The sequence below is a fragment of the Anser cygnoides genome, chromosome 14 (genome assembly GCF_040182565.1).
Source record: "Anser cygnoides isolate HZ-2024a breed goose chromosome 14, Taihu_goose_T2T_genome, whole genome shotgun sequence".
In the NCBI taxonomy this organism is placed as follows: domain Eukaryota; kingdom Metazoa; phylum Chordata; class Aves; order Anseriformes; family Anatidae; genus Anser; species Anser cygnoides.
In genome coordinates, this window is record NC_089886.1 from 10200942 (window position 1) to 10226092 (window position 25151).

At 41.2% G+C, this 25151-nt stretch overlaps 1 protein-coding gene across 2 annotated transcripts in view; it reads right to left on the minus strand.

The window, feature by feature from the left end:
- The window catches only part of CPEB4 (cytoplasmic polyadenylation element binding protein 4), a 42710-nt gene extending 23072 nt beyond the window's left edge, over positions 1–19638 (minus strand). Inside the window, exons 1-2 of one of the 2 annotated variants that reach the window (XM_013191837.3) lie at positions 16545–19638; positions 6558–6639 (exon numbers count right to left, since the gene is read on the minus strand). In XM_013191837.3, coding sequence (XP_013047291.1) covers positions 6558–6639; positions 16545–17666 — 1204 coding nt within the window. In that variant the 5' untranslated portion in view covers positions 17667–19638. The remainder of the gene's footprint in view (positions 1–6557; positions 6640–16544) is intronic. The other variant, XM_013191838.3, reaches the window with a different exon arrangement.
- Between the last annotated feature and the right edge of the window lie 5513 nt (positions 19639–25151).

Below are 25151 nucleotides of genomic sequence, written 5' to 3' on the forward strand. Positions count from 1 at the left end.
ATTTGTACTGCTCTGTGGTGGCAGGGGAAGGAATTTCCTGGCCTCAAAGGGTGGTTACATTAATACCCTCTAGTTCATTGCTCAATGCCTCACTTTTTGACAGCATAAATCGAGGTGTTACTCTCGCCTAGCTGAATTAATACCTTACCCCAAAATCCTGAAGGACTGACGTATAAACATCTAATTCTTTGACACCTGCGTCATCAAGAGCTATACTTCTATAGAAATGCAGATGTTATCACTAGCAAATAAATTCTGGAAAAATCCCCAAGCTCTGAGTAGCACCATAAGCTACATACTACTTTTGAGATACATACAATTGAGAGTGTCAATAAATCCAGGGGAATTAATTTATTATAAACAGTAATTCACCTCTTCCAACAGTTATGTTCTGTAACTGAAAACAAATATTAATCCCACACATTTCAGTACATTTCCCAAATAATTCTGGATGATTGCAAAGACATTTATTATAACATCTTAAATACTGCATCCCTGTCCTGGGATTTTGCAGTATTCATAGTAGGATGAAGATTTATAGCAGACAGAAAGGAAAGCAGCAGTAACCTGCCTACTGCTTTATTCCTTAAATCATATGCATCATGGCACATGGATATGGTTTAAATTATTTATTAGGCAATGTACGGTATTTTCTGAGAGAGTAGAATAGTGTTGGCTTTTCGCAGTTGATAGCAGAGAATTAAGGTGTGCCAGAGCCAAGGAATAATCAAGGAAAAATCCTGAACGCCTTGACCTCAACGACACCGTGTGGCCTCGGGGCAGGCTGCGATGCTGGCACGGGGCTGCCAAGGGAAGGGCAGGCTGTGGCTGCATTACCATCAGCCTCAACACTGCCAATTTCAGAGTACCATAAATTAGAAACCCTACAGGCACTGCCCCATTGGCTCACTGCAGACACTGAACCCGGTGCCCGCTCCCATTCGAGAGCCATTTCAAGGCTTCGGCAGAGGGGCCAAAGCACCCAGCACCCCCCACCTTGCTCCCCCTCGCCGATCTGGGACTCGGCCACCTCAGGAGCCCTCCAGAAGGGGGCTGCCAGAAGGGGGCTGCCAGAAGCTGCCCAGGCCCCAGCCAGCGGAGGCCCCCAGCCCGCAGGCCGATTGCTAAGCCTTGGGCCCTGCTGAGGGCTGCCTCTGGGCCTGCAGCCCGCCCAGGGTTGGCAGCTTGAAGCACTGCTCTGCCTCCCAAATCAAATTTTCCCTTCGTAGGCCCACCAGATTCAGCCTCTCTTACAGAGGGGCATTTGGTTCAGGGCACAAAAACAAATCTCGTAAATGAGAAAGCTGGAAGATCGGGAATAGGCAGCAAATGTAAAACCAGAGCCTTACGGACATCGTGATCGCTGCTGCGTAAGGTTAGAGGCCAACCTATGGCCTGACCTCAATATTTACTAATGGAAGATTTCTGCTAATTCCGGCTGCCCAGGGGATTTCGCCTCCCTACCGCCTCGCTGGCTGTTTTTAAGTGAAGGCTCTGGTAAAGTCCCATCGTTGGAAAGGCTGGCCTAAATCAACATACACTTCAGCTACCAGCAGAGGAACTGGAAAAAGAAAGCATAGCGAAAGACTAAAAAATGAAAATATTGAATATTGCCCCAAAATTATGAGTATTGGGTATATGTGGAAAGAAAGCACGCCCCTATTTAATAGCAATGCTAGTGCTTCCATTCTAACCCAAGTGAAAATAGTGGATTATAACATGACTGGGAGCTGCTGATTACAAATAAAACTCACCTAGACTGTTTCCCCCATCACAGCCCCATTAGCTAGGGCTGGAGGTTATTGCTGCCAGATCCAGTTCAGCAGCACTCTGAAATAATGTTGCAACTGGTTTTACTGTTAATTAATATGCACTCCAGTCTGAATACCCCATTGGCCTTTCCTGGTTACTAATGTAGCCAGCAAAATTCAGGAAGACCCCGAGCAAGAAACACCCAATACAGTAAGTCATCCCAAAGACAATTGCAGCAAACCCTGTTGGCGTTCAGTGCTGCCGAGTGAAAGTTTCTGCACATTTTACAGTAAGGTGGATATGTCCAAGTTGCAAGTGAGTAATCCGTAGCTAAGACTGTTGAGGCAAGGCACACAAACGAGACCAACTGTGATCCTGTTGGTGTGGTCTGAGGTGAGGCCACCACAAGTCCCATGTGGAACCCGCTCCCATACAAGGGGCAGCAGAAGCCATAAAGACGCCTGCAGCGTTGGGCCACGGATGCACAGATCTGCCAGAGGCCTCTGCCTTCCAGGACTCAATAAACAGATGGCGTACCTCTTTGCACAGAACAACAGTAGGGAAGAAACATTCATCTTAGCTGCCAACTTAAAGCTTTCCTCATTGCTATGAAAACATAAAGATGGTTTGGAAACAAAACAAAACCTCAAAATGTATTGTTCTAACTTTTAAAATAGCTCAGAGTTTGTCCTGTGCGAGCGTAAAGGACCACTTACCTAAAAAGAATCGTAGCCATTGTTACTTAGCCCTTGGCAAAAATTGGGCCATATTCTCACCAGAGTCTCACTGGTTTTCTGGGTCATTTAGGAAACCGAATGGCCCATTTTACTCAATTAATACAAACATGTTGCATAATCCATACAACGAGAAAAGAAACAACTAGTTCTCTTTCTTCTCCAATACCCTGAAAATGCTGTCAAAACAGTTTTCATCCCTTTGATCAAAGAACACTTCATAAGGTTCATTGTGGAATCCTCACCTACTTTCTTCACATCTGAAAAACTTTTCAAATCAACATTAAGGGGCTGACGATTGCTTAAAATATACAGTTAGGTATACGTCATGTCACTCAGAAAAATCCTGAAGGGTGTCAGTTCTCATCGTTCTGGCTTTCTCATCTCTAAAATGTAGAGCTGCTGTTTGACTTGCTCTACCAGTGTCTGCATGTATATTCTGACCTTATGCTACCTCTAAAGCCTTTCTTTTTGTGCATAAGAATCTCTAGTCTCATTTTTCACCGCACAGCTTTCAGGCAGATACTGAGCTATTCACACCCCAATTTTAGAGTGCTTCACAGTGCTAGAAGCGGATTTGCTGGTCTGATTCAACCTATTTCATTTTGCACAATTTCCAGGCAACAACCTTATATCCTGAACTGCACTATAGGATACTTCAGTAATAAAGCAGTCTGCTGCCATAAAGTATTTAAAGACATTTCAGTGTCATTTAACAAGGAAATATTTAGTCAACCTACTACTATTACAGTAATGCTCAAATTGCCATCTGGAAGGCCCAGATTCAAAAATCAGTCTCTGGATCCCGAGCTCAGCTCACGAAGGCCGAATACATTGTGAAGAAGATGCAATTAGTCTCCAGGGAAGGGCTTCTGCAGATTGTCATTGGCTATGCAGAATGCAGCACACTTGCTCGTGTGGATAAAAATAACATATTGAAATGGCAGCTGCTCCGCAAAGGAAAAGGATTCGCACAGGGGTAAAAATACAGATTAGAATGAGGAAAAAAAATGGTAAAACGCCTATTGAAAGTGCTAAATGGTAATATTGAATATAGTACATCAATGGTACTTAATATTTACCTTTGAACCTCAAGCAGGAAACACTATTTCACATAGCAAGACAACACAAGAACATAATTATTAGGCTCCTATAAACCCAAGGCCAGGACAGCTAATCACCTCAGTCAAGAAGTACACATTGTGAATGGAATTTTTAAGAATTCCTACTTATAATTTTTACAGGATCCAAAACCTGCTACTATGAACATAGCATTTAAAGATAAAAAGGATTTCTTTAAAGTTCCAAAAGCCAGTGGGTTCCAAACTGTGACCTTGTCCATACTCTTGTTCTGAAGGTGTATTTTAACACAGTACCTTTTTCTCTTGAAGTCCACTACAGCATGAAAGGGATGGTATTAGTGTTATATACGAAACTCATGTTAAGCCAATATTAAAGCCTCTCAAGGACTTAAAAGATAGCAGTGAGACCTATTAGATCATCTAAATTATTTCCATGCCATTCTGAGATTGCTCTCTACAGCATGCTTTATTAGTGTCTTGCCCAGGCTATTTTTAAAGTCTCAAACCCAGCAGCTTTTCCCTTATGAGAGTAGCCAACTTCAGTTTAAAAGCATTATATGCACAGGTTAACCTAGTTAAAACACAGAACAAAAAACTTCATATGAATCTGCTTATCTAACTCTAGGTGTTTGAAATGGAAAGTAAGATTTTGAACTGACAACCATAATTTGTGATATTTTAAGAGTTTTAGATCCAAAGTTTCAAAAGATTCCTTTCAAACAGTTTAAATAAAGGTGATGCAAGACAAAGAGAGAAAACAGAAGAGAGAGAGTCTGTTAAGACATAATCTTACACCAACTGATATTGATGGGGAAAAAAAGCAACACAAAAGGTTTGTGGTCACATGAGCCCTTCTTCAGACTTGACTTGAAATATGTTTTGTACCAGCAAGTTGCAATTTTTTCCCAGCTGTATCAGTTGGTTTAACTAAAGGTATTTCTTCTCCTTGCAAATCCTGCCCTACCTACAAATGATCACTGCAGCATTACCACAACACAGGAGATGCGAGCTTGAATAAAGATCCATTCCTAACTGCATTACAGCAAATACGTTACTGCATTAAGTCTGCCGTGCCAGATAAGCAGCAGTCCAATTCAGTGTACTGCATGTTTCACCACAAGCAAACTTAATGCTTTTGCTGAGGAGACCCTTGAAAAATGAAGAGACTTCTCAACAATGAAGTACTTCACGTAAGCACTTAAAATTTTCATCTTAGTGTTTTATAACAATTAAGCATGAAACAGAGAGATGTATAAAGCACTCAAGAAATAATACCAATAACAAAACCAGCCTGATATCTCTGTGTTCTGATCGGTACGATGCGATGCCCACAAAACCCGAGCGAGACAAAGCACAGATGACTCTGCAGAGGGGATTAACAACCAAGCTCAAGCAGGAAATTAACATCTATCAGAACTATGTGTGTTCTTTGCTGATACACTTATTCCATCATTCTTAAAACACTGAAAGCACTCAAAAAAATAAAAGACTGCAATTGCAAAGAATCTTTTCAAAGCATTTAATCTAAAAATCACACTACCCTGGTTTAGTTGCTGAATATAAATATGTATCAATCTGACTTTGTTAAATTCAAATTTAAAGGGAGACTTTATTTGTCACCTTGGGTTGCTACCTTGCCAGATTTGAGTAGCTAAAACCTGGGTTGGGCCTGTGCGACAGTTGAACAGGTCTCAGAGGAAATCCCAGGTGCTGCAAATAAGGAAGGGCACCTGAAATTTGGTTCAGTGTACAGTGCTGGGGCATAGGATATTGCCATTTCCAGGCAGAACATAAAACAGACAAAAGCCTTTACTACTTGTCATTAATGAAAGCCTGACCCCAACCACATAAGTAGGGAGTTTCTTTTTTTTTTTTTTTTTTTAATTCATCCAGCATTACTTTCTGTCCACATCGAGCTCCCCTTGTCATTTCCATAGCAAAGTATTTCTTGGTATTTCTCATCACCCTGGATTACTGCACAGTACTGGGGATGTGAAATGCAAACTGCATTTCAGACCAAAGAGAATGCAACAAACAAGTTACTGCCAATTAATCAAAGGTCGGTCTTCTGAGTAAAAATCACTATTAGAACAAGCCAGATTTCATTAACACCACAGGCCTTGATATCAAAAGAAATTTACTTTTAGAAACCACAAGTCCAGCTTTGTTTTTTAGTGGTCTCATGACTGGTAACAAAACTGAATCCTTGGAGTACAAATGAGTAGAAATATGAGTTTGACTACTTTCACTTACACAATTAACCCTCAAACTGATGTAAATTACTCATTTTACAGAATAAGAAACTAAACTTCTGAATTTTAACCCATAAATAGTTTCTACTCAGGTTTAGATAAGGTTGTAGACAATGCTTTGAGTATTTTCTAAGTTGAGGTATTTTCAAAGAAATTTACATCTGACAAAAAAAAAAAAAAGGTAAGTCCCAACTGCAAGTCATTTCAACATATCCCCCTTCCTTTCCCAATGGCAAAAGAATTCTGAATTCAAGGTGGCAAAAATGAAAAGAAAGGTAAAGGGATTAAAAAGTCAGAAATATTCAGTGTTCTTCTCAAAATGACATACTTAAAACTCCCTCTTCCCCAGGACTGAAAGAACTATGACTTCAGGCAGGAAAGCACTACAAAGCAGAAAGTTATGTCTCACTGATCTGCTCAAGATTCCTGAAGCTGATCATTTTTACAGGCTGCACACATTGTATCTATTAAAAACAACACTGGCAACTTACACAAAAGATCAGCTTATGTTTGTGTTTCGCATTGTTTTACATAAAGACAAAACACACTCCAGTGCTCATGTGCTGCAATCGCTTCATCTAGGGACAACTGCAAAAGGAGGCCTACCCGAGCTGACCCACATGCACTTGGTGCACATTATAACTTTACTTTTCCTAACCAAAACTGAAGTTTCTTATCCTAAGTAAGCATGTCTTCCCAATTATTTACTGCAGGAAATAGTCTCTTGCTAAATTTACCTTTCAGTGAATCATTTTCAGCTCTCATTATGTCAATTAGTGAATTCTCCAGTGAATGCATGTCGAAAGTCCTTGTACGATCCTGCAAGCAAATAAAAACAAACACAGTTTAGGAAACACAGTGTTTTAAAAAAGAAAAAAAAAACACCTACCCAAAGCATAAAAACTTCAGGTTTTTTCTATATCACTACAACAGACTTAAGCTAAAGCACATGCTTATATGCCCCTGAAGTCAAATACAGAAAATTAGAATATTCTGAATATAAATCCAACCCATATTTATCATAACTAATGATTTCTTTAATAAACCCCAATTCAATATTTAGTTTTGTTTCTTTGCTCTACAGTTAAACTTTGTTAAAAAATAATTTAAGTTCACGTTTAGGAGGTGAAGATAGATCCTAGGAGAGAGAGTTGCAAAGAGAAGTCATAAAACAGGCACTTCAGCCTGAACTAGAGAAAATCTGAATTCCAGAAACACACAGCTTTTCCTTCACCTAAACTACTACCCAATAAAATTAAATAATCTAATTCCGCACAGTCAAATCAAATTCTGCATAAAGTATTTCACACAAGGAGTAGTGCCACCTAGTAAACCGGACTACTTGAACAAGTTACCTCTGGTTTTTAATTCCCTGAATTCACAGGTTTGATATTCCAAGCATTACTCAAATTGAAGGATTCAGAAAATATGAGGCAAGATGTCTCATGCACCTAACCATTTCATTACATCAATCCATTTGAAGTGTATTTACCACATTTCTTCTTCATGCTAACCAAAGACACAGATATGTCTCAGGCTTTCCCAACTAAAACAACACATTCCACATCTTGAAAATTTGATGTTATATTAATGTAACACAAAATATCCTGGTATTTCATTTTAATTAGTAAATTCAGGATAACCAAACTTTGAAATCTTTACGGTATCACCAAAGGTCACTAACGGAAGCAAAAAATCTCCCATTCACAGAATTATTCACCTATCCCTGTTATCCATTTATTTATTGATTTGGAGATCTGTAGAAACATCTACATGGAATTTTATAAATCAATCAATCTCACATTTAATTTTTCTGAGTCCAAGAACTCTAATATTGTTTCCAAAGGTTTTATTTCATGCATGTTTTATGAGATTCATCTCTGAACTGAGATCAAGCATGGAAAGTATCTGTTGACATAAGAAGGCAGGAGATTACAACATTATTTGGTCTAACCTGCTTCTCTGCAACTACCATTATTAATGCAGTGAAAATGCATTTTTTGTCCTTAACTCTAGCTGTGAAGCTGAAACTTCTCCAAAGCAAACAGATCCAGATTTCATCATGTTTCAGACTAGTGAATTCAGAAAGGTAATGCCCCTCTGATACACAGCTGAACGCCACAATGTCCCCTACCACCAGTAATGGAGTGCTAAAGCAGTATCAATGGCAGTGCTGCAAGAGGCATTCTTTGTATCAGACAACGATCAGTCATCTTGGACTTCAACCACTTAATACTATTTTAAGAGCAGGAATCCACTAGCTCGTAGAGTCCTGATCCATTTCCAAGTTTGTAAGTTACATTCCGACTGCTAAAAAATCCTGTTTTCTAACTAAATTTTCTGACAGTTTTCCCTTCCTTGGAACAGTGTATTACTGACGCAGAACTGGCGAAGTATTTCTACCCGGATGTGCTGCATTTCAAATAGCATCAGAAAGATCTGAGTTGGGAACCGTTTACTTTATTAGTCTAGACCAAAATGAAATTTGCTATGAAAAGCATAGCGCGGCCCTGTGGCCCACAGCATTTATTTCCTTGGCCATCTATATTACATTGATGCATCTTAGAGAAACTATTGCAAGCATTTGGATTATTTAGTTTCACAAGTTTCCTGCTGGTTTCTTAGTAATATGGCGATATTCTGGGAATACTTAGTTTATTGTTTTTGTTTATACATTGCTAGTCCCTGAATTTTTCAAACTTCAGTTACACTAAAATACCTGAGCAGAACTGAGTCCTGTGGTCTGCACGCTGGACCCACTGGGATCCAGCAGCTATATAACTGAGGAATGGATACTGGAAGAGTCTCTACATTTTCAGCAGTCTTCCTAAAGTGACAAAAATAGCCTAAGACACAGATGGGAACATTTTCTGAAACCCCAACATGCTTCAGAAGGTACTCTTTTTTTCCATTCTGCCTTTCGGATCGCATTGTGTTCCTTTGTGTGGGATTAACCTCAACTCCAACATCTAAACAGCTGTAAAATCTTTACAGGGTGCAGAAACTGAGCAGTTTCAGGTGTCTGCTGAATTTGTGGCACTTAGCATTTCAGTTGTCTGAGACAAACAAAGGGCGAAACCAAAGCTAAATGACTTCTGATGTACTGTGCTGTGAATGTGCCACACTGAATGAGCACTAGGAAAGTCTCCCATCTCTAAAATATCCACGTTATGCTGGATAGAGCTATAGTAACGAACAGAGGGTTTTGCTGCAATGGGTAGTATTTAACATTGAGAACAGAGCTTAAACATCTGAGGAGGAAAAAGAAAAATGGAATTGAAGTGGTTAGCTGATAGGAACACCATTTTCTCCAACGGAAGCAGTGTGGTGAGGAGTTTACAGTTTTCCCCTTCTTTTAGCGTAAGGCCCATAAGCTTCTAACCACACTGCAGACACTTTAAAACACGGCGCTGTGCAACACCACAAAGATTAATTGGTTGTATTCCTACCTTTAGCCATTAACAATGACATAAAAAGAAGGACTGTCTACAGAACACGCCTGAAATACGGCCTGCATTCAGATTCCTGCTCTCCAGTGGTTCCAGTAACCTGTCACAGCGACCGACAAGGCTGTCATAGGCTAGAGAGCTCTCAAAATGCCGATCCGGTACTATTTCTTGGGAAGATGAGTCTCGTTCCTCAGCTGTTTGAAACAGTTTGCTCCTCCATGTCTCCGCTCACTGATTAGAAGACAGCAAACCACATTAAACACAACACTAGGAACCACTACCAACTGTTAAACTGAGTTTGCGTATGTTCCTGAAATGAATGCAGCACTCCACCTCTCTGGGAATGCAGAGTAAACTCAAGAACTTGGCATATAAGTAAACCTGTATACATCTATCGCATGCAAAGATGTCTCTCTTATAAATGACCTAAATAAAAACTAGCCGAAATGAAATCAGCAGTTTGCACGCTGCTTATTGTAAAAGAACTCCACTAATTTAGCTGACTACCTATCGTGCTACTGAAAGGATCCACGCTACTAGGGAAAGTCAGCATTGGTAGTTTTTAGATGTTTTGTAAAATTTAAAGACCTTTCATTCTGAGACTGCTTTGAAAACAGTAGCGTGAGTTTTGCCAGTCTTAACTTCCAAGATGATCAGCACATTCTATCAGGAACACATATCCAAAATATGCGTGTAACTTAAATACATAATATATCTAACATATCTGAAAATAAGGACTGAAGCCATGGTAGCAGTGGTGGCCGTATTGCTGGATACATGTATAACTCTGCATTTAACTCCATGACATCAAAAAGCTGTAACAATCAAAATATTGATCACTGGCTGGTATCTAAATCTGGGAAAGAGCTATTCGCAGATACACATTAATTACAAGTTATAAAGCAAGTGAGTCACGCTGTGCTCAGTAGAAAAAAGTGACGTTTTCTTCAAGAGACTTCTTGTAAAGAAAATTAATAACAGTGTAGTGATGTTATTAATGGATTGATTCACAAAGTTACAATGCAGTTACAATGCTTTCCTTGGAGCTGGACTGCTTATTGTACTCTTATTTACTTATTTAGTTATGAGGAAAAGATATAGGGGTAATGAATACCCTTGAATAAAGCGAAGTGTATACACCCCAGTAAAAAGTAAGTTAACCACAACCTGATATTATTTACACAGGGTGATCACAAAACCTTAGCTTTACATGAGTGTGTTTTAGTATATCTAAAAATCTGCTTTATCAGAGAGCTCAAAGGGCACACAGATTTACCCTTGGGAAACTGGAAGAGAGGTAGAAAGACATCAGGTTGAACGCAAGACCATGAAAAAACAAACAACAAAAAAAACCCTGCAGTCTTAATACACGACTACATTTAAAATGCCATCCAATATTTTAGAAAAAGTGGCATTGTTTTCACAAAATACACGAGGTGGCAGCTAACAGAGCTGGTTGAGGGAGAACATCGAGATGGTCAATATTCTACGGCAGCAAACGTGCCAATTTTGAACTAACCCCTGTCCAGCTCTGTCTACAGAAAAATAAAAAATATTCAGATTCTCCTGCTGTCTAGAAAGCATTTATAAGTAGTAAAGTGCTCACAACAATGCAATCTCCTTGTTAAAGCATAGTTGGTAGAACCCGGGACTTTGGAGTCACAACTCCATCATGGGATTCATGCAGCACGGGCAAACCACTCCGCCTCTCTGACCACAGGGCTTTCCCCACTGACATCCAGACAGGTTATTTTACATTTAGAGGTCTTATGAAAAATGGAACCACTTGTAAATAGGAATTTTAAGTGCTATTCCGTTATTATTTTTCAAAGTCCAAAGACATTTCGTTCCAAAAAAAGGCAGATGCTACCAAGCACGTACAAGTGTATAGGATGTGCTCCTATACAAAAGAAATTAAAAATGAATTTTTGATGAACAGGAAGATCACGCTTGGCACTCAGAAATCCCATATTTAAGGTCTCTTACACATCAGAAATAACATAGGTCTAAGTTTAATAATTACAGACCTATTATATTTAATCCGCACCCATGGCATTATTATCACCTGAACAATTAAGATTCAAGAAGTTCAGAGTTTCTATTTAGTGCTTCCCAAGATGAGCTCACCAATGCTAAAACTCCAAACTGTACAAAAAGTAAAGCCTGGTGAGGTATGAGCACCTGCTGGTAGCTAAGGCTGTACCTAATCTTAGAAAATCTGATTTCTCTGAAGACTGAGGAATCAATAATAACGCAAAGTCTGCCACTGAGTTAGGCAATTTATTGAAGGTGATTAAGCAGGATTTACGAAGCAGGTGTAATTATAAAACTGGGGCTTGCTTTATTTATTTAAATCTTTGTCAAACCAGAATACCTGTGAAAATTAGAAAACTGACAGCTGCATTTGCTACCCTTATTATAGCACAGGAAGCCTGAAACTTTCAGAAACCTCGTACCTATTTCCCACAATTAAAGAGCCTGATGTCTCAGGCAAAGTACAATGTGTTGGGAGAGGCAGATTGTAGGCACTAACATAAGTTTGACATCTTTCTATTAATTGCAAAGCAAATTTGGACTTGATTATACTTCTGGGTAGGCTTCTCCTCCTTCCCACCGCCTTGCAAAGGCCCTGTTCCAGCTTCCCATCCAGTCTGCAGTGAATTAAAGGCTTGGAGTAAACAGGTTTTTCCTGAAAGGATGTTGCTGGATGCTGCCCTGAGCATCTCTTACAGCTTCACCAGGGAACAATATGAAGAAGCTGGAAAAGTTAAGTGGTGGATGACACAGGAGCTTTTTTGGGAGGGAGCACTTCTGGTTTTGTCAAACTTGAACTTTTTTTAAGCGTTAGAAATTACAGACCTCCATAAAAATTTCCAGTAACATGCCTGATTCTATTTTAGCCACATATTAAGTTTTTTTATGTACCTTCTATAAATTATTTTCCACAATATCTTGTGTTCTTGGTCTTTGTGCTGGGCTGCTAAGTATGCAATTCATTTTCAAAGCAAAATGCTTAATAAGAGTACTCCTTTTAATCTTTGGAAAATACAAACATAATTCAAATAGCTTTTCACAAAAGCTCTCTTTAAAAAGAAACCCTGAGGTCAAAAACGCACAGGAGGGCCAAAGCCGGAGTATTAACGTCAGTAGTAAGTTTATAAAACAAGAACAGTGTTAACTTCCACAGTACTTAACTTGTGCATGTCATGCCACATTAGAGTGCTCCTAATTCCACAGGCCAATAGCTGTGGGGAACAGCACACAAAACACTAATTACTGCACAGCTGATGGAGTCATAGAAAAATGGGTGAACAGACATTTAAAAATCCAGCTTCGAGTATTTACTCTAAAATGATAGCTTGAAATTCCTCAGCATAGTTGCTGCTGCTAGAAAAGAGAATAAAAGCCTGCAAAACTTTCTGCAAAAGCAGCAGCCTCGCTTTCTGCAACCAGCCTTATGGAAAGGCTCCTCGACAACAAAGAACAGATATTAAAATAAAAAGGCATGGTAAAGAAATTTCCTTGCAAAATTCCTCCAAGAGGAAAGCTTGGCAAATGCATTCGAGAGGGCTTTTTTTAATTCCAAATTCATGGGAATTTGTTTGTTTTAACGTGCTTATTAAATCAGCCCATTTCTATGGGCAAACAAATCATGACGTATAGCTCAGAATTAAAACACAGTCTGTAATCACGGATGTGTTTTCTCAAACCTTCCATATCTGCCTGAGGGAGAGAAAGTCCCTCTGGCACAGCCCCTCAGTGAATTTGGAAGGGGTTATATACCTGGAAACTAGCCACTGAAGAAGAAAGGAAAAAACATTTTTGAACAAGTGGATATAATGAACTGCTCTCCAGTACAAAATTCTTTGAAATGAGCAGTTATCGTCAAGCTTGATTCCAGGAAGAAACGCAAATTATTTTGAATTATTTTTACAGAAAGCTGAACTCTATTGCTTAATCTGCTAGTGCCTTCAAAGACCGATTTAAAAAACAGCACCACACATGTGAAGATGAGATCTGGAAACCTGGAAATGCCTATCAAAGCAAGATTTATGCATTGCATAACAGGCAGGATGTTCCACTCTCATGAGGAAGTGCAAGTACATAGCAAAAGGAAAGCCAAAACAATCTTGAGGGCAATGCTGCAGTAAAATGCAATTACTGAACACATAGTTTGCCAGTGCTGCAAGGAGGGAAATAGAAGGAATAATTTTAAAAATCTGTAGTTTTATAAGATGTAACAGTCACAGTCAAGATATTTTCTTTTATTAACTCCCAGGGAAGGCTGTTGTATCCAAAAACACATTATTTTTTTTAATTTTTATTCAGGAACCATTCTTTCATTTGGAGACCATTTCCTTTTAAAATGAATACACAAAGAACAATGGCTTTTCTCTTTTCAAAATATCTTTGAAGGGGGAAGGCTGCCCAGTGGTTAAAACACAGTATCGAAACTTAATTTCATTAACAGATTTGGTAATAGTCTTCCCTGACCTCGCCGCAAGTTCCATCTCTGCAACATGAGGATCCTACAGACGTGCTGCTTCTGAAGTGTTACGAGACAGAATTCCAAATGAAAAATAGTTGTGACAAACACCACAATGTTTTGCATGCAACTCTCAAATACCAACCAGGCCACCACCAAATTGCGAGATTATCAAGCATCTCAAGGCAGCATTTTCCTTTTATCTGCGCCGTTTGGAATGCCCATTTCGTCTCAAGCGTCCCAGGGCCAGGGGCAGAAGTATTTGAAGTGAGCAGCAGTTCCCATTAGTGGCTCATGGGGACATTATGCAATGTTGTCCTCTCCAAAGAGGAAATTAGCACTTACGCTTGGTTACCCTAAGATTTCCATCAAAACACAGACTTCTGTTTCACCAAGCTTTAGAGTAAAGATAACTTTTTTTGGGGGGGGGGCGGGGAAAGCGATCCCCAAATATCTGCAACTGCTAGTTTACATCTTGCTTTATAAAGATACTAATTTTCAGTAGACTGCAGCAACACTTGTTAATGATTTAAGCAGCAAAACATAAATATTGAATGAAAGGGATAGTTGTATCAAATTACCCCATTATGTTGCTGCAGCAAAGACAGCTTTCAGTTATTTCCTAAATAGGAATCTAAGAAGATTCCAGTAACAAAATAGCCTTGTCCAGCACATGATTGCATCAAGGAGGATAGTACATGTAATATATACATATATATGCATAAGCACAAATATACAGTAAGCAAAACTCCTTATTTCTGCTTTGAGTCAGGCATATAATCAGCATAATCAAGAAAAAAATAAAAAATACATCAATGGTTGAATTTCACATCATTTGTTTCCAGTGATTCAAAAATCCAGTATGCTTTCAAAATACAAAGGACCAAGTAACCAAAGGAGATGAAGATTCTGCACCAAAAAAAAAAAAGTTATAAAAAGCAGTCGTCCAAGATGGCTTCAAAATTAATCAGCATCTTTCTAGGTCTGCAGTGCTGAAGTCCTGTTTTGCTGCCCTGCCCTTTTCTTCACAGAAGTGATAGTAACAGACTGGAAAGCACTTCACTCCAACACTTTCCTTTTCTTGGCATGAAGAAGTGTCAGACTTGGTCTTGACATGTACAGCTTCATCTCAGCGTTTAAGTAAACAGATACCAACATGCTACACAAAAATTATTTCTTTACCACGACCAAAATAAGCGTGTCTGATATTTTATGTTTGGAACATAACCCAAAAGCCAAGGTTGATTTTGTCAATTTCCTGAAATTTCCTTGATATCAGACCAAGCGTGTTTCTATTGGTGCACATACATTTGGGCCTTACACACAGCAGCAAGGACATGCTCGATCTCATTCTGTCACTCTGTACATCAGCTACGTGTCAGGGTACAGAATGAATTAAACTGCGAGCCAAGTATTGCTGCAGTGAGGCTGAAAAAAGACTGACTCCAGCTGTGTCCCTTTTTCGACTGGTTTCAGTGTATAAATTTGGTTTGCTGGACACAGGTTCATTATATTAATTAGAAATCCCAATATTAACATCAATTACTGCTATGCATTGTGAATTTGCATGGGCTCTACCTGATACTGAACCAGCTTGCAGCTCTGCAGCAGGAAAAAAAAGGTCTCTAATGGAAAGTTAGTGCCAGCAGCTGCCCTGGTGTCTGAAGGCTGCACAGGCTGGCCCTGCAAACCCAGCAGAAACTGAACAGGTTACTAAGGAGAACCGAACCCTTCCTATGTCTGAATCCACCGTGCCATTATTACATATATTTATATTTCTCTAGGGTGGTTGATAACATGAGACATATTGCACAGTTCTTATCTACTGATCTCTCAAATTATTTTAAAGTGGGTCACCCTGCTTCTTACACCATGGCTAGAAATACTGCAGTCGTTTTGAAATTTTCACTTTTGCCCTCATTTGAAGTCAAAGAATTCTTGGGCTTATGAATCCACGTTAAAGGACTTCACAAAAGGCATACACACACACAAAAAAAAAAAACAAGTTTTAACTAATGGTCAGGTGAAGAGTTTTGATTTTTACTGCAAGTGAGGTTCAGCAGTATACAGTTCTTTTCAGATTCCTAAAAAGTTAGCCTAGAAGGAGAGAGTGAAATGTCAGACAAGCTATCTCCTATCAGGATGAGGCCATATGAAAACACAGGAGACCACCATCTGACATTCGTCCAGATCTATTTTTGGTTGTGATTTAATGGCCTGTACCCAGAATTTGCTGCCATCGCTAAGGAAAGCAAAATGTTTTGATTACCACCACATAAAAAAATCAGTTTCCAAAAAATGCTACAAAAATTCTGTTGCACTACAAGTCCATATGGTACTGTAAAGCAAAATACAATCGCTTAATACTTTTCTCAGATGTGGTATGTTTTCAAATACTTCAGAAGGCCTCAGATCTCTCACACTTCATCAGGCAGCACTTTTTTCCTTATTCCTTTTTGTAGATGTACTTGCTACTTGCAACTACATTTGTTCTTTGGTTATTTCTTCGTGTGTATAAATATTAAGCTGAAGGAAACTGGCTAATTATAGACGCCTGGTGGGATATAGACATTTATATGACCACTACTATTAAAAAAACAAGAAACACATGATTCACAGCTCCGAGTGTAATTACTGTGACATTTCAAGTTAGCCGTGTGGCTTTTTTTAGTTGCAAACACAGAAGTCATACAATCACACCGGGCTTTCAAATCCCCATCCCACCCCCTCTATGGTATTTTAATGCACTCATGTTACTTTTATTACGGATGTTAACAGAGAATACTCACCTGAAAAGGAAAAATGTTGTCAGCTCTATTCAGGCTGTCTTCCATCCATGATTTCGGAGCAAAGGTCGAGCTGGGTCGAGCATATTTCTGCAACTGGATATGGTTACTTGCAAAATTCTTCTTTAAGGGCGAGATGGAGTTCAGGGGCGTTATCCCTCCGTTCAGTCCCCGGCGGTGGTCTCGACCCTGGGACCCACCCCACCCACCATATCCACCGCCCCCGGGGCTCCATGAAGATGGTGTCGGCGATGGACTTTGGTAGCTGCTCCATGGAGAAGGCGGCTTGTTTAGATTATTAGCCAAATGAGGCAACTGATTAAAAGCAGCATTTCTATGTGTAAATGGAGGCGGATGAGGGCTTGCAGGAGACCTCCTCTGTTGCTGATGCTGATTGTGATGATGCTGAAAATGGGGGTGATGAGGGTGGTGCTGAGAGAGGGGTCCAATTTGAGGGGAAAAGCTACCACCAAAGCCAGGGCTGACGTGATGTGGAAAATTCTGAAACAGCAGAGCACCATTATTAGCCGAGGCAGTAGGGACCCCTCCCTGGTGAAAAAAACTTGCATCTTCATTGATTATTGTAGAGGAAGAAGGAGCGATAGCTGCAGACCAGTTACTAAAACCAGTCAGAGAAGATGCAGTGGATGTCAAGGGCTGTGTCGAAGTGCCTAGCCCCGAAGCCTCTTGATAATCAAATCCTGTTAACACCGGCGACTCTATTCTTATTTTCTCCTTTCCATTGCCGTTCTCCGAAGAATTATCACCCTGATTTTCTTCAGTTTTAGCTTTCTCAGGTTCAGAGAGCATGCCTGCTTCCTGACTTTGACTAGGGGAAAGCTGCTGTTTTTCTAGGGACTCTTGCTTTTCCTGTTGCTGAGTTTTAGATTTTTCTGACCCCAGAATCTCATCCTGAATATTATGGGCAGCTGGAGCAGGAAAGAGCCAAGCTGACCCAGCACTACTGCCATTGGCAGCTGTGTTATTATTTATAAAAGCAGCAGGGCTGGGGGTTGCATTTTGATGATGGTGTGGAGGCTGCAGATGTGGATGAAATCTGACTGGAAAAGCTGACTTATTTCCAGTGTTGTTTTGCACTAACACTCCAAACCCGTAATCCCCCATTTATTATATTTAGGGTTTGAATCCTCTATGTAAGAACAAGTCAATGTTTAGTGTTTACCTCTTCCTCTTCTGAGGAGAGATTATTAAGTATCCTGTTTCTAGCTAGATATTCCAGTTTCTCCCTCCACGCTATTTATTTCAGATTTGGATATAGACTTTTGTTTTTGCAAAAGATAGATTTCTTCAACTATTTAAATGTGTCAATTGGTGCCCGTTTCCTCCCTTCAGCCAGGAGAAAGGGAAAAATAAATCTTTGGTTCACAAAATAAGAGGTTTCCTTTTTCTAAACGAAACGCACAGCAATGAGAGAAAAAGCTTCTGGGGAATAAGGATAAAGAGATTCTAACTATCCTGTTTTTTTCCTCCTCAGCAGCCTTGACTCGCCCATAAATGAGTTAAGAGGAAAAAAAAATATACAATGACGTCTGGTCCCCCGACCCCTTGGCAGCAAAAAAATAGATTTAAATCTCGAATAATTTAATACATCTCTATAATCTAATATATATTTGTCCTGTTCAAAAAGAGTCTTTGCTGTGGGTAAGAAAAAAATTTACCTCAGGATTTCAGCATTCAGAGGGGTGAAAAAGAGGCGTGAGTTGCAAAGGAGGCTTTTTACCGTGCTGCTGTGTTTAACCTATTATGTGTAGCAATAATATACACTCCGTGTGTGTGTGTGCGCGTGTGGTTGTTTAGAAGGGGTAAGATCTTATCTCAGGAAATTAGTATTCTGTGTGTGTTGGGTGGGGAGTGAGTTGTGCAGGAGAAGGGTGGATTCTTGATGCTGCTCCTTTTGGGCTGGGTTTCTGAGCTCGCCAGACTCGCTTCTTATTTATGATCCAATATTTGCGTGTCCTTCACATGAGCCCTGGCTGTCCGCGGAGGAAGATTTTCATCTCAGAAATCAGCATTCAGCGTTCGGGAAAAGGGAAGGGAGGGGACAGCGAGCTGTGCGGGAGGAAGGGGAAGGCGATTTTCTTGCTCTCTCTCTGCAGCTGGGAGGGTGCTCCTGGTGCCGGGCTCGCCTCCTTCCCCCCGGATCCGTGGGTTCCCTCCGGGCAGGCTGGATGTGCGTGGACGTGGTGATTATTTTTTTTTTTTTCCCCCTCAGGGTCTCCGCATCCAGCCGGGCAGGCTGGGCTGGGTGCAGGCAGGCTGGGCTCGCCAGGCCCCGGCTCGCTGTGGGGTGCCCCCCGCGGTGTCCCCCCACCCTCACGAGTGTCCTGCTGTCGGGGTAGGCAGCGGGGGTAGGCTTTTTTTTTTTTCTTTTCTTTTTTTTTTTTTCTTTTACCTCAGGAGAGGAGCAGCCTCCGGCGAGGAGGGGAAGGTGCAGGCGGCGGGGGGCCGGGCTCCTCTCTCCCCCATGGAAGGTGTTTAAGCGGATCTCCCGCAGGTTTCGGGGCAGGGGCTCGGCCGCCGGGTGCCGCGGAGGGGGGAGCCGTGCGGACTAACCGGGGCTCGGGGGCCGGAGGCGGCGGCGGCGGCTCCTCGGAGCAGTCCTTCCCCTGCTGCGCGTCTTCTGGGCTCCAGGCGGGCTTCCTTCCCCCTCATGTAAACCAGCCGGGCGCCGGGCGGGGGGACGCTGCCTCCGGGGGGGGACGGCGACGGCAGAAGGGCAGCGCCACACGCACCCACGGCTCCGGGCGGGCGGGAGGAGCTCCAGCAGCCGGCGAGCCTGGCCGCGACGGGTCCTCGGCTGCCGCTCGCCCCGTCGTGCCGCTTATTATGATTTTTCCTTTAACCCCCTCTACCTCCCCTTTTCTCCTTCCCTTCCCCTCCCTCCCCCCCCCCAGCCGCTTCCTGCTCTCGGTGCCGCAGCCGGTGCCTCCCTCCTCCTTTCTCCTCCTCCTCCTTCTCCTGCTGCTGCTGCCGCCGCCGCCGCTCCCCGCCCGGCCGCCGCCGAGCCCGGTCTCCTCAGGAGCGAGCCGCCGCACGAAATGACAACCAGCTGGAGGAGGCACCGCGCCACTTCCGCTCCGCCGCCGGGCGCGCCCCCGCCCCGCCCCCGGCCCCGCCTCCCCGCCCCAACCCCGGCCGCCCCGCCCCGCCCCGCCGGCTTCGCGGCGCCATTTTGGGTAAGGGCGCTCCCCCCCCCACACACACACCCCTCCGCCCACTCCACGGGACGAGCAGCCATCTTCGGTGTGGGCACGTTGATCCCGTGGGTGGCGGCGCGGCGGCCATCTTGGGCTGAGCGAGGTTCCCGTCCCCGAGCGGCCATCTTTGTGGAGGGCAGGGTGTCCTCCCTGCCGCAGGACTGGCGGCGGAGAGGGCCCGGCCAGGCCGTTCCGATATCTGCTGACGCTGTTTCCTCCTCTGTTATCGTGTCTAATATCTAAGCATTAAATTACATCCGAAATGTAGCCTGTTTTTTACAATTAAGATATGAGTCCCCTCAACTGGCCCTTGCCCTCTCCAGACTGCCCTGCCCTAGGCTGCAGCCTCCAAGCTGTCTCCCAGGTGGAAGGGAAAGTCAGTAAAATAATGTAACAGCATTCAGAGAGCTGCTGACCTGGAGAACGTACCACAGAACCTGACTTCTACTTGTTATTTTAGTTTTTGAAACATGGAAATGGGATACGAAGACAAAGTTACGTTAAAAATACGTTAAAAAAAAAAAATCTGAGATGGTCATTCTAAAAGTCTGTTTTCAAACTCTATCTCACATATTGTAAAGGATTTCCCAAGAAAGTTGCATTTTAAAATAGGCAAAAAACTAATTAGTAAAAGATATGTACAGAAGCAAATAAATATGCAATAAATTGGAGTTATCACTGAACAAGCGTATATTGAATGTAGATAGATAGCTTTTAAATCTTCACTATTCTCACTGAAGGCAAGTGCCTTACAGACAACAACACCGTGCCAGAAGGAAGCCAAAGGAAGACATGTCAGTGTAAGGCAGGCGAGGAGAAGGCATGGCATGGGGCCTACAGAGAAGCCCCTTTGTCACACTCCTCAACACTGGGCTGAGTATGATATACTTTAAGAGGTTCTGGACTGAAAGTCAATGTGTATTCATAGAATCACAGAATCATTTAGGCTGGAAAAGACCTTCAAATCATCACGTCCACCGATCAACCTGACCTATCGAGTTCCATCACAAAACCACATCCCTGAGTGCCATGGCCACACATCTCTTAAATACCCCCAGGGATGAGGACCGTACTACTTCCCTAGGCCACCTTTTCCAGTGCTTGAAAAACATTACAGCAAGCTGTGCAGTCTGAAATATCAATTTGGCATGTATTTTATACAGCTATGGTATTTACTAAATATTCAATGATTATTACTTCACCTTGCTTAGCAAATCTGTATAAAACCAATGGTCTTGATTGTTTCTGCCTGCCAAGAATACATAGTGAAATTCCAGTTTTCAACTGCGGTTACCATAGGGATAACACCATCCATTGCACATCTGATTGGCTTCTATGGGCACAATCGTAGGTCCAAAACTGACATGCACTTGTTTTCTTTAAAATTAATTCTTGCACAGGAATGGCGATTATTCAAGCGCAGCCATCAAAACTTTTGTCTACTACATATCAGTTCTGTAAAATAGTTCATTTCTAGAGATGGGTGCCCTTTTCGCACATCTACAAATTAAAATAGCTAAATGTAGAGATACCATTAGAAGAATCAACATAGAATAGAAACAGTCCTGAAATTTTTTCATTTAGTAGTGGGATGCTCACTACTACTTTCTCCAAGACTCCTTCCAACTTGCTCAGTCACCTGCTCGTGAGTTTGGATGATACAGACATTTTTACCAAACCCAGTACATCTCAAGCATTTTATTAAATGATAAATTTTTTCTTTGCCTTTTTATACCTTGTTTCCACATGTGAAAATGGACTTTACATATCATGAAAATATCATTGTTTGTTGACTTGTAATTACTGGGTTATAACTTCCCCTTTTGTTTACTGTTTGCAACCTACGTGAGCCCATCTAATAATAAGTACTAGTTTCTTCTGTACTTTTCTAGTCATACTGTTATTATTATCGTCATCATCAGGTTGAGACTTAACAAGCACTTCTGTCAAGAAGCTATGAACCTGGCTCCAGCAGTATATTGCTATTACATGAGTAGTTTGGGAAAGACTGAGTGGATGGCCTTAATTTCAGGCACACCCTTGCAATGCATTAGGGTAGATGCAGATCGGTTGGAGAGATAGGAGCAGAACTTCCAAAATCTGACTTTAATCACTTTGCTTGATAAACACGGTTTGCTGAAAACATGGGAGGTTTCTTAACAGCTGACATTTTGATGGTATCAGCTGCCAGCAGGATGTGTCATTTTATTCAACCTCTTTGACGAAAAAATGCCAACAAAATGAACAATATAAAGGGATTGCAGTCACCACATTTAGTTGCAAAGAATAAATCACTAAAGAAAATGAGTAGTGTCTATAAATAACTGCATTTAACAACCTGTGAGAAAGTTGCCACTTTGATGAATTGATGATGTAATGAGAGTCTCAAATAATGCGTCTGAGCTTTTTTTGGAATGCATGAAAACCAAAAGGTCTTTTTTGAATTGCCACATAAGTTTTGCAGAAGCTAATCATCAAGTCAGCTACATGATTAGCTTACAAAATTGTCAAACATTTTTAGATTCTTTATTATTAATAGCATCAGAATTTCATTTGCCACCATCTTTTAGAGAGGAGTCTTTCACAGCTGCCTAACTGCAAAACCGATCTAGTTTCCATGGAGTAATGGAGATATTATTATTGTTGTTTTTTGTTATAGACATGCTAAAATAGTGGCAAGCATTCCTAAAAACTTCCTTCTTGCTGTACTTCAATATATAGCTAAAAGCGTAAGCTGTTGTTTATGGTTTTTTGTGTTTTTTTTTTTTTAAATCACAAACCACACACTCAAATTTTGCAGTCAGATGGATGCTTTTTCATGTAGTAGGTGACATACTGATTTTCCTGTAGCTTATCATAGAATCTTTTAGGTTAGAAAAGGCCTTCAACATCATCAAGTCCAACCATCAACCTGACCTACCGAGTCCCATCACTAAACTCCACCACTTCCCTGGGCAGCCTGTTCCAATGCTTGACCACCTTCTTCATGAAGAAATTGTTCCTAAAATCCAATCTAAACCCCCTCTAGCATATCTTGGAACCATTTCCTTGTATTCTATCACTTGCTACCTAAGAAAAGAGACTGACGCTCTCCGCACTAAAACCTCCTTTCAGGGAGCTGCGAGAGCAGTGAAGTCTCCCCTCTACCTCTTCTTCTCCAGAGTAAAGAGCTTCGTTGCTCTCCTCTGCCTAACTTCTGGGTGAAATTTTAAACATAAGACCCATAATTAAAAAATAAAAAACAAAATTCTTGGCCATCTAATTAATGTGAATCAAAAAAAAAAAATTTAATTTTAAATTTCCCTTTACCTCTACAATAAAAATGTTCTCAATAGAAAGGAAGGGGTAAAGTTTTTCTAGCAGCCATTGCTCATGTACAACTAAAATTCAGTATCCAGATTTACTGCTACATCTACCAAGTAGACCCCTGCAGTTTGGCTGTCGTGTATCATACACTTTTCACCTCAAAGGGTTTTCAAACTGACTTCCCTTTGAAGTACTTTTAGTCATTATGGTAACTCACACTAATCTCAAACAACACGTAATGGATTCATTTCTGGAAGCAACGCAACTCTTCCAGTGACCTTACAGCAGAGGATTCCCAGGCCACTGTGGCATCATCAGGCATTTGTGGCTGATGATTGCTATAGGGGCACCACGCAAGCTCCCCCCACAACCAATCTCCAGGATCCCAAAGCCCTTGGGAGACTACCTTACAAGTGGGAACATACAGGTCTCTGCCAAGGATTATATTTCTTTGCCCACTTTTATTCTGATATTAACACATCACCTGATAAACATTCAATTGGGATTTAGGTCTCAGCAAAAACTGAGGATGACAGAACTGGTGTAGAAAAATCTATTTGTTCACTTTTACTCAGAAACAATAATGGTATCTATCGTTTGTCTGGATCTAATGTAGCGCCCATTTGAATTTTCAGCGTTATACACTTAATAAAACACAGCAAAGGGTAAATATCTTCAGTGCGCAACAGAAAAACTTTGTCAGCTGGGCCACACAGCCTTGGAAAAATCATATGACCCGTAACAAGTGGAATCATTAACGATAATTTCATAGAATTAGCTCAAAGATAAACTTAACCTGAAAGAGAGGCTTCCCCAACAAGAATGCTCGCCGTGGGAGACTCCGGGAGAGCAGATGTGCGGTGTGTGATACACCCCAGTGTTAGCAAATCAGGGCTCTATTGAGCTAAGAGAAATGAGTTGCAGAGCTTAGAAGGAACTCCTTATGGAAAACGCCTTGCCAGCAAAGCTCTTTTTTTTTTTAAAATCAAAGGAGTGTCAACTCTCATGCATCTGCTGATTGCAGCTGTCATGGTGTCATCTGGAAAGAAAGGTGAACCCGCAGTGACTCAACATGTGAACTTCAGGCGTTCGCACTGCACACACTGCCCATTACAGAAACATCAGGCTGAGGCACCTACTTAACACTGCTGGTGAGGAAACAGAATTCAAGTCTCAGTGCCGTAAATTTAATTTAAAGTCATCTTCTACATTAAAAAAGGAGCAGAAAGAGAAAGAAAGAAAGAAAGAATCCCTTTTCTAGAAACAGAATTATCAGCTGGATCTTGTGCAGCAAAAGCTGCAGCAAGGCCTGATGTTTTCTTGAATGCCAAAAGCCCTCTCAGGATGTCCAGATCTCCAGTTCTGTATTAATATACATTGGTCTGTCTTGTCCATACAACACTACATCACAAGGACACAATTTACTAAATTAAATCAAAAGTCAAAATTAACACTACACTTACAGAATAAAGACTTTAGGGTAAGTGCACTGTGCTGTAATAAAATGTAGAGGAATCATTTATGGTATTATTAGTCACGCAGGTGTTCCTCCACATTACCTTAGATCTAATGTATCACACAAGACACAGAACTTGCTCGTGTTCAATGGTAATAAAGATAACCAACAGACCCAAAAAGCTGCATCAACATTTTATCCTCAACAATCGCTCCAGAAAGGCTGAGCTAAAAACTCCAAGCAGGCTGTCAGTAGCTAATATTAGCCTGCACATAAAAAAATTTTTTTTTTCAGGGCAATTTTCAAAGACTGAGGAAAGTGTTCTCTAGGCCTCAGAGAAAATCCAACTGCTCATTTTTGTGCTGATGCAGCTGCAACTGCTGTTTGCTAGATCATATCTCAGCTTGGTCACTGCGATATCAAAGTATGATTTTATAAACCCAGTAAACCATTTAAGTCTTGTGTAAAACACATTATACATGCTAATAGCTTCATTTGGCTAAGCTGGCTTTGTCATATTTCTGCATCTGGGTGAAGGTACCACGTATACTACTGATATACCCTCATACATTAAGCAACCCCTTAATGGCATACATTGCCTTGGAGTCTTTATTCTTTATGAAGAAAATC